The following is a 12158-nucleotide window of genomic DNA, read 5'->3' as shown; positions in this document are numbered from 1 at the left end:
GTTACTTATTTTTTGCTCTTTGCCACCCGTACTCTTACTTGCACATTCATCTTCTGCAAATCTATCCTCCAGTGTTTAATTGCTAAATTGTAACACTTCGCCCTACGGCCAATGTATTTCCTACCTCCCTAATCATACCTCATTTGCACACACTGTATATAGATTTTTTTATATTGTTTATTGACTGTATGTTTGTTTATTCCATGTGTAACTCTGTGTTGTGTTGTGGTTGCACTGCTTTGCTTTATCTTGACTAGGTCACAGTTGTAAATGAGAACTTGTTCTCAACTGGCCTACCTGGTTAAATAAAGGTGAAGTAAAAATTAAATATAAAGTGTTTAACAAATTGAAAAGGAATCTTGATATGTAATACTCCTCCCTGCTGTTAGGTTTATCTACTCGTCATTGTATATTTTTTATATTTTGTGTTCATTATAAATAAATATATAAATAATAAAAAATGACGATCCCACTCATACACATGACCAGAGGCAAATTATTATTATATTGACAAGAGAGCCGAGTGACCACAATGGAAATACATGTGCTCAGTGATTGAAGACAAGAACAGATGGGGACATTCTAGCCAATGAGAGGGCAGGTACGTGTGTGAACAACATGCACAACTAAACGTTGTTTTTCTCAAAGTTGCCGAATGCCACGTGCATCCACATATATCAGTACATTTGTAAAAGCTTAAACTTTACGAAACTTCTATTCAATCAAAATCCACAAGTAATTAGAAAATAAAACTGGCTTATCTCACGCGGCCAGATTTTGGGCGAAGTAAAGCTCTCGCCTTGACTTCTCATCTCGGTCTGTTCTTATTTTTTTAAACTTTGTTTATTACAAAGTAACATTTTATTGTAACACCTAAAGCAGTAGTATCAGGCAAAATGCACAGTGCAGGTCACTACAGCGGTTTAGTTAAAAATGTGTGTGTGTTATATCCTTAGAAGAAAATAAGAATAATGGAATATTCATTCTAAATTGGCTAATTGAGAATAATCTATGTCTACATTTGATTTAAGATATAAAGGAAATTAACTTTGAGACGCAGTTCTGTAAACTTCTGTTTCATTCTCTAAGAGCACATGTTTCAATAGCACATGTAGCTTAATTATTTACCTCCAGAATGCAGTCAAAAGAAAAACTGTAGGGTTATCACACTTTTTCATATAAACTCAATGTTCAATATGAGGTATGGGAATACAGTAGTGGACAGAGAAAGAAAGGCTGGCTTTTGTAGAAATGGTTTTGATGAACCTTTCGGTTTCAAGTGACATATTGTAGTTGACAAATGGTAATATCAAGTTGATTACATTAGCCTAGAAAATACTACAACAAAATCAGTAGCTACATACATCTGGGCGAAGTAAAAATTTACGAAAGGACAATCTGACAACGCTCTGAATTTACGAACGCCAGGGCGTACTCTGGCACTCCAGATTGAATTTACGACCCCCCGAAATCGTATGATGTCTAGCTAGTAATTGTTATGCTAACAAGCTAGAAGAGGTTGCATATCAACAGCATAACTTCTGGTAGTGGCGAGGCGCTAGTAAACTAAATTATACCGTTCTTTTACAGTAAACTAAAATGTAACCTTTTTGATTGAAGTAGTTTTACAGTAAACTAAAATGTAACCTTTGTTTAAGTAGGCAAGTCAGTTAAGAACAAATTATTTTTTTCAATGACGGCCTATTCCAGACTARGCTGGGCCCAATCACAGCCGGGTGAGATACATGCTGGATTTGAACCAGGTACTATAGTGACGCCGCTTGCACTGAGATGCAGTGCCTTAGACCGCTGCGCCACTCGGGAGCSCTATGAACTAATAGTATATGTTATGCAGTATGTACTCATTAAGTATGTAGTATATAGTATGTTAGTATGGGTATTCGAACATAGCTTAGGTCTTTTGGGGCAGTATGCATCAAGCCTCTCAGAGTAAGAGTGACGATTTAGGATCAGTTTTGCCTTTTAGATCACATTGAATAACATTACATGGATGGGGAAGCTCCTCCCCCCAGCCTCCACTGATTTATACAGCCCCTGGTCTTTCCTGGCCTAGTATGTAAGGTAGTGCCTCTACTCCAATTGTTTGAGAACAGGACCCCCTTTTTCCTAAAATGTAATCCAAAACAGACTATCTATCAGTTTGTCAAAGCTACTATCTAGGTTCATTGTTTGTTGAGAAATTATGAAGCTGCTTCAAATGGGGGTAAGGGTCTTCAACATAGATAATCCTTGAAGTATGTGCCCTGCTCTCTGTTACTTTGATCAACTGTTCTAGGCTGAACCTCCCTTTATAGCGTAATGTTTTCATTATGAGCGCAAACAAAGTTTTGGAGACAATGAGTGGAAGCCTCTTCAGACTGTTGGAAGTGACAGTAGACTTATTCTTAAACCGGTGCTACAAAAAGGGCTGTGACATACTTGGCATTCTTTTTTTTTTTACGAAAAGGGACATCACTTTTTGACTAAATGATGTGTCGTGCTTAAAGGGTAAGTTTGGGTGAGCATATAAGGCGAACGTCTAGCATCCCAATGGTTGCTTGTAACTCATCACAGACAACTTTAGCTTTTTTTTTCTAATTATCAACTTTGCAATGATTTACTAATTTTTATCTACTTTGAAACTACTTAGCATGTTAGCTAACCCTTCCCCTAACCCTAACCGTAACCCTTTAACCTAACTCCCAACCTTAACCTTAGACCTAACCTTAACCCTTAACCCCTAGCCTAGCTAACTTTAGCCACCTAGGTAATGATAGCACCTAGCCACCGAGCTAACGTTAGCCACAACAAATTGGAATTCGTAACATATCATATGTTTAGCAATTCGTAACATATTGTACGAATTACAATTCGTAAAATATAATATGAAATGGATGATGGACATGCACAAATTAATACATACCATACAAAACATATCATACTAATTGGAGTATCTCAAATTTACTTTTACTATGTTACGTCTACCCCTGAGTCCAGGTTGTTCTAAGTGAKCTTATTTTAGCAGAAGGGAAAACATAGCATTACAATTGAAATTGACAAAGAATTGTCTTAATTTTTTAATGCAAATCTCTTCMGTAATGTTCAAKCCCGAGAACCTGTGTTAAGTTGTAAAAGTCATGAACTGGTCCATCATGTGACCAGCCGCACAAAGTTATAAACAGTAAGTAATACTGTAAATGGTTAACCATTACATAACTCTTTCTATTGAAGTTCTGAAGGGTGACACAGTGTTTTTAGTCTGTACTCTTTCCCCTCCCCCTCTCTCCCTATTTGTCTCTCCCTCCCACTATTATTACCAGGGGCACAACTTGGTTTTAGATGTGGGGGGGACATATATATTTATATTTTGGGGGGTTTGAATAAACAAAAACGCATGTCCCCAGTGAAATTTGCACCCCTGCTTATTCCTGTCATAACCTCCTGTTGGTTCTGCTACAGTATGTACTGACTCGGGCTCTGCCCTGGCTGTGTTTCTGCCTTGTCATTGTGACTCGGCATTCTGTAGTCTCAAGCAGAGAAGGAAGAGGAAGCGAGACAGCCCACTCCTTCACCCCCCCCCCCCCACAATGGAAGTCAATTAACTAAGCAGACCACTATCGCATTGTTGTCTGCTTAAGGAGCCACCTCCTTAAGCAGACAGTGGTAAACGGCCTGWGTGAACTATCTTAATTTATCCACCATCTTTGGTCTKAATGTAGTTCTGTTCTGTTATCACAGTGCCAGTGGTGGAAGGAGGTGCAGTTTTGTGACTGCAGAAACAAACATGAGGGGTGATGAATGGGCGAAGACCGGCTGATACCAGATTTGAAGAAAAGGAAAAACGAAGAGGGATAGAACAGCAGGAACATATACTATAATATGTAACTTACATATACTGTGTAACTTACTGAGGCATTTTTAAACAAATAGCTGTGAATGGTTGTTTCTGGTGAATTTAAGGGAAAATACAACAACRTTTCTGAAAATGTTGTCAATGTAGTCAATCAGAACTCAAATACCAATATTTTTCTGTATTACTTTAAACTGTTGGTCTAACTAAAACAGTTCAGAAAGTCACCACCAATGTCAAAACCCGTTATTCTATTTATGTTGCCTTCACCATGTCTGGGTAGTACATGGTCTTGAAATTACTKATTTCTTGATATATATTAGTATTTTCTCTTTCTTTATTGAGATATCAAGTTATGAATGAGAGGGGGGTGACAGAAAGGTAGAGGAATAKAGATATGAAGGCGTAGGCAGGGTTTGAATCCATGCCGCAAAGGGACATGTGTGGTCCAGAGTCAGCAGCATTACCACTAGACCAGCAGGTACATTTTTCTTCTGGACCTWCTTTGGACACTGTGTTAAACCTCTTTGGGGTACGTGGGTCGCTACCGTCCCACCTGGCCAACATCCGGTGAAATTGCAGAGCGCGAAATTAAAATTACAAAAATTGTAATTTTAAACTTTCATGAAAATACAAGTGTCATACGTCTTTTAAAAGCTTAACTTCTTGTTAATCCAGCCGCTTTGTCAGATTTCAAAAAGGCTTTACGGCGAAAGCACAACATGCGATTATCTGAGGACAGCGCCCCGCGCACAAAAGCATTACATACATTTTCCAACCAAGCAGAGGTGTCACYAATGTCAGAAACAGCGATAAAATAAATCACTTACCTTTGAAGATCTTCATCTGGTTCTTTTGTTTGATAAAGTCCWTCTTTATATCCCAAAAAGTCAGCTTAGTTGGCGCGCTTGACTCAGTAATCCACAGGTTTCCCTCGTTCAAAATGCATACAAATGAATCCTGTAAGTTACCAATAAACCTCGTCCAAACAAGTCAAACAACGTTTCTAATCAATCCTCAMGTACCCTAATATGTTAATAAACGATCAAWTWWAAGYCAGAGAATAGTATGTTCATTACCGGAGATAAATAACGAAGTGCATGCTCTCATCCACGCGCCCGTGAAAACACTACAGCCAAAATGGGAGCCACTTACAAAAACTACAAATTCTTGGACATTTTTCAAAAAACAAGCCTGAAACTCTTTCTAAAGACTGTTGACATCTAGTGGAAGCCCTAGGAACTGCAGTCTGGGAGGTATTCCTTTTATATTCCCATAGAGAGCCATTATAATCAGTGGTGAGCTCAACAAACAAAAAAATCTGGATGGATTCTCCTCGGGTTTTCGCCTTCCAAATCAGTTCTGTTATACTCACAGACATTTTTTTAACAGTTTTATAAACTTTAGAGTGTTTTCTATCCAATACTACCAATTKTATGCATATCCTAGCTTCTTGGCCTGAGTAACCGGCAGTTTACTTTGGGAACCTCATTCATCCAAACTTCCGAATACTGCCCCCTACCCCGAAGAAGTTAACTAACCTCCAGACGAGCTTCAATGCCATACAACTCTCCTTCTGTGGCCTCCAACTGCTCTTAAATGCAAGTAAAACTAAATGCATGCTCTTCAACCGATCACTGCCCGCTGCAGTAGTTTATGTGTCMGGGGGCTAGGGTCAGTCTGTTATATCTGGAGTATTTCTCCTGTCTTATCCGGTGTCCTGTGTGAATTTAAGAATGCTCTCTCTAATTATCTCTTTCTTTCTCTCTCGGAGGACCTGAGCCCTAGGACCATGCCTCAGGACAACCTGGCCTGATGACTCCTTACTGTCCCCAGTCCACCTGGCCGTGCTGCTGCTCCAGTTTCAACTGTTCTGCCTGCGGCTATGGACCCCTGACCTGTTCACTGTGATACTATTATTTGACCATGCTGGTCATTTATGAACATTTGAACATCTTGGCCATGTTCTGTTATAATCTCCACCCGGCACAGCCAGAAGCAGACTGGCCACCCCTCAAGCCTGGTTCCTCTCTAGGTTTCTTCCTAGGTTTTGGCCTTTCTAGGGAGTTTTTCCAGCCACCCTGCTTCTACAGCTGCATTGCTTGCTGTTTGGGGTTTTAGGCTGGGTTTCTGTATAGCACTTTAAAATATCAGCTGATGTAAGAAGGGCTATATAAATCAATTTGATTTGATTTGATTTATTTTAGGGGTGCCCATGGAGCTGGGGATCAGAAATGTCCCGTGCGAGAGAAGCAGGTTGAGGTTTCCAGGGTTAGAGTAGTGCAGAATTTTTTCATATGCTGAGGCAGTTAAGAAGTAGAGGAAGATGGGTCAAGGGGGAGAGATCCAAAGAGGAGGGGTGTGAGTAGTAGATCTGTACCAGCACAGAGGGATAAACCAACAAGTGATATATGTTTCAGTAAGATTGGATTTTTGGCATTTATAGTAATGGTTATCAAATGTACTGCAGAGATGGAACAGTAAGTCGCAGGAAATATAGGTTGTGGTGGCAGCTGCAGAGAGGTATTTGGTGTGTTGAGACATGACATCAGAGGAGTTTTATCTATTATATCTTATTCTTATCTGTATTTTTTAACTGCACAGTCGGTTAGGGGCTCGTAAGTAAGCATTTCACTGTAAGGTCTACACCTGTTGTATTTGAGGCATGTGACTAATACAATTTGATTTGATTTATTTTGAGTTCAAGTGTGTTAATGTGTGGTGTCCCATCCTTTCATGCTGTTGGCCTGAAGTAGGACTAAAGAGATGTAAATAGTGGAGTATGGTAAAAAAAATAAAAAAAATGTAAGTGTAGTTTTAGATGGTAGGGTATTTGTTGATTTTTTGTTGTTGTGGTTGTTTGATTTTTTTAAAGCAAAGTATAAGGGAGTTATACTCCAGTCTAGTAGGTAGCGATAATGCAACATTTATTGGATGCCAACATGCCGTCAAATCTCATCGAAGAAGAGGGTCGATTTCACTGACGCGGTCCGCTTGGAACAATAAATAGAGCGAACAAGGCTCCTTCCAGTTCACAACTCTGGGAAGACTCATGAAGAACTTCTTGCMTCAACAGTGATTGAACGGAACTCTTCTGCCCGCCTCCCGCGCTATATAACATTCCGGATTGTTAACGTGACACTTACTTGAACTGTTTTAGTAAAATAATCTAAGAATCTCTATTTTTGTACCGTTAATTTTGAATGAAAATGGAGTCTCAGATCCGACAGAACTATCACCACGATTGCGAAGTTGCAATCAACCGGATGATCAACATGGAGATGTTTGCCTCCTACACCTACACTTCAATGGTAAGGTGTCTACCAAGATGACCGTTTTGTTCATCTACCTGTGTATTATTATGCCTGGGCTTAAATATTTTCTGTACGCCTAGGCAATTAACAGCCTTGAGGTAGACCTATCATTCAAATAAAGTTGATAAATATATCCTTGGACAGAGCGTATCGCCTTGACAGGTTAATTGGGAGGTTACCAAGTAGGCTAATGATTTTCTGCATCATATTGTTGTGTCAATCATGCTTAGATCCCTCAATAATAGAATGAGTCACGTTTGACATGTGTTTCTAAACAATTTTGTCTGTCCACGCAGGCTTTCTATTTCTCCCGTGACGATGTGGCTCTGCCTGGCTTCGCGCATTTCTTCAAGGAGAACAGCGACGAGGAGCGGGAGCACGCCGACAAGCAACTCTCCTTCCAGAACAAGAGAGGTGGACGCATTGTCCTTCAGGACATCAAGGTGAGCGCCTGAGCGTCGAGAAACACATTTGCCTTGTTTTTGTTGCGCTGTATACAAACGTAAACTTCTTCATAGAGGGTTCTCTGGTTGAAATGGTTCTTGTCTCAGTTGAAAAGGTTCTACCTGGAACCAAGTGGTTTATCTAGAATCTATGGCAAGAAGTCTAAAGAACCCTTTATATTCAATCTAGAGCGTTTTTTTACTAATACTGTTAACTTCAAGGGTTTTTGGATGAGTAGTCATCCATGTTAATACTGAGTTCATTCTAATGCACGTCCTATGTGGCTGCCCTGGTATTAGAGTAAGGTGGCCAGAGGAGATAATGTCCTGACTGCTTAGGCCTGAACACACTGCCTCCATTCCTTCATAACCACTGAAAGGGCATGAGGGGTGTAACTCCATCCACTCTATCCAAACTCCCCCAATGTTAATATAATATATGCTCACTGGACTGTTTCAAAACAAATTTTATTGGTCATGTGCACCGAATACAACCGGTGTCGACTTTACAGTGACATGCGTACTTACGAGACCATTCCCAACAATGCAGAGTCAAGACATACTTACTAAATAAAAAAGGATATGGTAACACAAAGAATAACAAGGCTATATACAAGAAGTACTGAGACATGTGCAGGGGTACAAGGTAGTTGAGAATATAGTACGTACATGTAGGTAAGGGGTAAAAGTGACTAGGCAATCAGGATATGTGACTGGTGTCGATATGCTTGTCTGTGGGCTTATGTAGTGTGTGTTGGGGTGAAGTCTAGTGAGTGCGAAATAGGTGGTTAAACACATCTACTCGGACCCCTGTTTGCCTCCAGAACAGCCTGGATTATTTGGGGCCTTCTACAAGGTGTCTGAAACATTCCACAGGGATGTTGGTCCATGCTGACACGATGGCATCAGGCAGTTGCTGCAGATTGTACGGCGATATAGTCATGCTGTGAACAGCCCGTTCCATCTCATCCCAAAGATTCTCTATTGGTTTGAGGTCTGGGGACTGCGCAGTGAACTGAACTCGCTGTTCCAGGCAATGATTTCCAGTCAATTGCCCACTGGAGCCACTTGTTTTTAGCTGATAGGAGTGTAACCCGGTGTGGTCGTGTGCTGCAATAGCCTATCCGTGAGAAGGATGGACGAGTTGTGTGTTCTGGAAATCTTTCACGTTGCAAGCGCTATGATCCGTTGACTGAGCCACACCGGACCATGATATGTGCTTCATAATATCTGGCTTATGTGGTTCATAGTGACTGTTAAAATGACTATCTTGACCTTTCTGCATTGTTTCCAGTTTGTCAGATACTGATTTAACGGTTGACTTTTAATTATGTCTAGAAACATCTGCTAGTAGTCCCTAACACTTCTGTGTTCACTCTGTCCTGTGTAGAAGCCAGAACGTGATGAGTGGGGCAATGGGCTGGAGGCCATGCAGTGTGCTCTGCAGCTTGAGAAGAATGTGAACCAGGCCCTGCTGGACCTGCACAAGATTGCRTCGGACAAGGTTGACTCCCATGTAAGTTATGGTGGAACKGCAAATCACATAGAATACAGGTACTGTCCCAGGAGATGATCAGGTTGTTGTAACTCTGCTAACTAATTACACTGGATTGTGTGACCTGCCTCTATACATACACACACACACACACTAGTCCACAGATGCACGGATGCAAACTATACACACAATGCAGCTCATGCAGGAGTTAGACAGCTGCAAACACCTCATTATCTGCATTTATGCCATTACCACCAGGCTCTTGTGTTACTGTATCTACAATAGTCTGTAGTCATTCTCTTTTCTGACCTGTGTTTTCCCTCTTTAGCTGTGTGACTTCCTGGAGACCCATTACCTGAATGAGCAGGTGGAGGCCATTAAGAAGCTGGGTGACCACATCACCAACCTCACCAAGATGGATGCTGTCAACAACAAGATGGCAGAGTACCTGTTTGACAAGCACACCCTGGGAGGCCAGAGCTAAACCACTTCCATCCCCAGGCTATGGCCTCCAGCCTCAGACCAGGACTCCTGCCTTCTCTGATAGATCCTACTGGCTTTGCATTTATAGGGATGGGAGTGTTAAACTGGTGCAGTGCAACACAGCTGTAACATTGATGTTTTGCTGACAACACTACTGTATTTTGGAGGCATCTTGTAAAACAATTAAAATAATCTCACTAAAGTTTAAGTGTTGACCTGTAGTAATGAATGTTGTATCAGTCTATTCAGGTTTTTTGCTCTGTCTTACTGATCATCCCAATACCCAGTGATAAATACTGACATTTGTAGCCCTACTAGTGACTGGTTCATAACAATAGGGAAAGTTTAACATGAGGTTTATAAAGGACACTACGTCTGACCACAGAGGGCACTATTACAAGATATGTTATATACACCATGTCAATAAAGAGCCCAACTGTCAACTCTTTACTCTAAAAATTGAAATGGGTAACTACAGTCAATGTGAACCTTTTCTCTGCATCTCAAAAGGGTACATTAGACGGCTTAGAGGTCAATCAAACCCTTGCGTCCTGCTCGGTAAATTCATATGGCGCATTTCTCTAGTGATGGAAGTTTGGCTCTTACTGAGAAATTAATCTATAATCATTTTGTGTATCTGTTTAATGCCCAATAGTAGCCCTACAGTAAACTATGAACTGAATGCTAAAATAGTAATGATTCTACAAGCCTCTCGTTCACCATAAGGGGCTTATTGGAGCTGTCATATGGTTGCAAAGCTACTGGTAATTTACTGAACACTTTCATTTTGGTAATTAACAGGCAATCTAACTTCGGTAATTTATACTTTAACTGAAAATATTTATTTTTCATTTGTCCATATAGTTCATGGGTTTCTAGTGGATATACCAGATGGTTGAAGAGGAAAATAGACTTATTTTATTTATTTCACCTTTAACCAGGTAGGCAAGTTGAGAACAAGTTCTCATTCACAATTGTGACCTGGCCAAGATGAAGCAAAGCAGTTCGACACAACAGAGTTAAACATGGAGTAAAACAAACAGTCCATAATACAGTAGAAAAATAAGTCTATTTACAATGTGAGGTGAGAAGGGAGGTAAAAAGGCCATGGTGATAAAGTAAATACAATATAGCAAGTAAAACACTGGAATGGTAGATTTGCAGTGAAAGAATGTGCAAAGTAGAAATAATGGCGTGCAAAGGAGCAAAATAAATACATTAGGGGAAGGGGTAGTTTGGGCTAAATTATAGATGGGCTATGTACAGGTGCAGTAATCTGTGAGCTGCTCTGACAGCTGGTGCTTAAAGCTAGTGAGGGAGATAAGTGTTTCCAGTTTCAGAGATTTTTGTAGTTAGTTCCAGTCATTGGCAGCAGAGAACTGGAAAGAGAGGCGGCCAAAGGAGGAATTGGCTTGGGGTGACCAGAGAGATATACCTACTGGAGCGCGTGCTGCTATGGTGACCAGCAAGCTGAGATAAGGGGGGACTTAGCAGGGTCTTGTAGATGACCTGGAGTCAGTGGGTTTGGCGACGAGTATGAAGCGAGGACCAGCCAACGAGAGCGTACAGGTCGCAGTGGTGGGTAGTATATGGGGCTTTGATAGACTGCATCCAATTTATTGAGTAGGGTATTGGAGGCTATTTTGTAAATGACATCGCCGAAATCGAGGATCGGTAGGATGGTCAGTTTTACGAGGGTATGTTTGGCAGCATGAGTGAAGGATGCTTTGTTTGCGAAATAGGAAGCCAATTCTAGATTTAACTTTGGATTGGAGATGTTTGATGTGAGTCTGGAAGGAGTGTTTACAGTCTAACCAGACACCTAGGTATTTGTAGTTGTCCACATATTCTAAGTCAGAGCCGTCCAGAGTAGTGATGCTGAACGGGCGGGCAGGTGCAGGCAGCGATCGGTTGAAGAGCATGCATTTAGTTTTAATTGTATTTAAGAGCAGTCGGAGGCCACGGAAGGAGAGTTGTATGGAAGTTGTAATGAAGGAGAGTTGTAATGAAGTGTTTTATCAACAATGACATTTCCAATAATTCTCCAACTCATCCATTTTTCTTTACACAACTGCCACCAACATTTACAACCATGAAATACTGACATGGTAAAATAATTGATTACATCTTTTTTAAATAAAGGTAACGGTTTTTACTAAGTTGATGGTTTATATTTAGGGTAATGTTTTGCGGCTTTGTCATTCTATTTTAAAGTATATTTTACATGTGATAAGGCCACACTAAGGGCCAGAGATTTGTGATAATCTGAAGTAAGCAAAAAGGCCACTAGATGGCACCTGATCAAATGACATATTCCTTGAAATTTCAAACATTTGTGTTTGTTATGGATCCCTATTAGCTGCTGTCAAGGCAGCAGTTACTCTTTCTGGGGTTCAGCAAAGAAAAGGCAGTTCTATACAATAAAAATAACGTTACATTACAAAACAGAAACACAAGTGTTTGCCCTCAGACCACTACTCTACCACATATCTACAACACAAAATCCATGTGTGTCTATAGTGAATATGTTATTGTGTTTTTATGTTTTTAAATATGATTTTACTGCTTGCTTG

The 12158-nt window shown here is 40.5% G+C and overlaps 1 protein-coding gene across 1 annotated transcript; it reads left to right on the top strand.

The window, feature by feature from the left end:
* The first annotated feature begins 6829 nt into the window (after positions 1 to 6829).
* Positions 6830 to 9793, top strand: LOC111981794 (ferritin, middle subunit-like). The gene is made up of 4 exons (XM_024013237.3): positions 6830 to 7161; positions 7461 to 7607; positions 8998 to 9123; positions 9431 to 9793. Exons 1-4 carry the CDS (start codon positions 7054 to 7056, stop codon positions 9584 to 9586), a joined length of 537 nt encoding a protein of 178 aa, XP_023869005.1. The 5' UTR covers positions 6830 to 7053; the 3' UTR covers positions 9587 to 9793.
* Positions 9794 to 12158: the final 2365 nt, after the last annotated feature.

Source organism: Salvelinus sp. IW2-2015, linkage group LG20, assembly GCF_002910315.2.
Source record: "Salvelinus sp. IW2-2015 linkage group LG20, ASM291031v2, whole genome shotgun sequence".
NCBI lineage: Eukaryota > Metazoa > Chordata > Actinopteri > Salmoniformes > Salmonidae > Salvelinus > Salvelinus sp. IW2-2015.
Note: the sequence above shows the minus strand (reverse complement) of the source record. Positions and strands in the feature narration are given on the sequence as shown.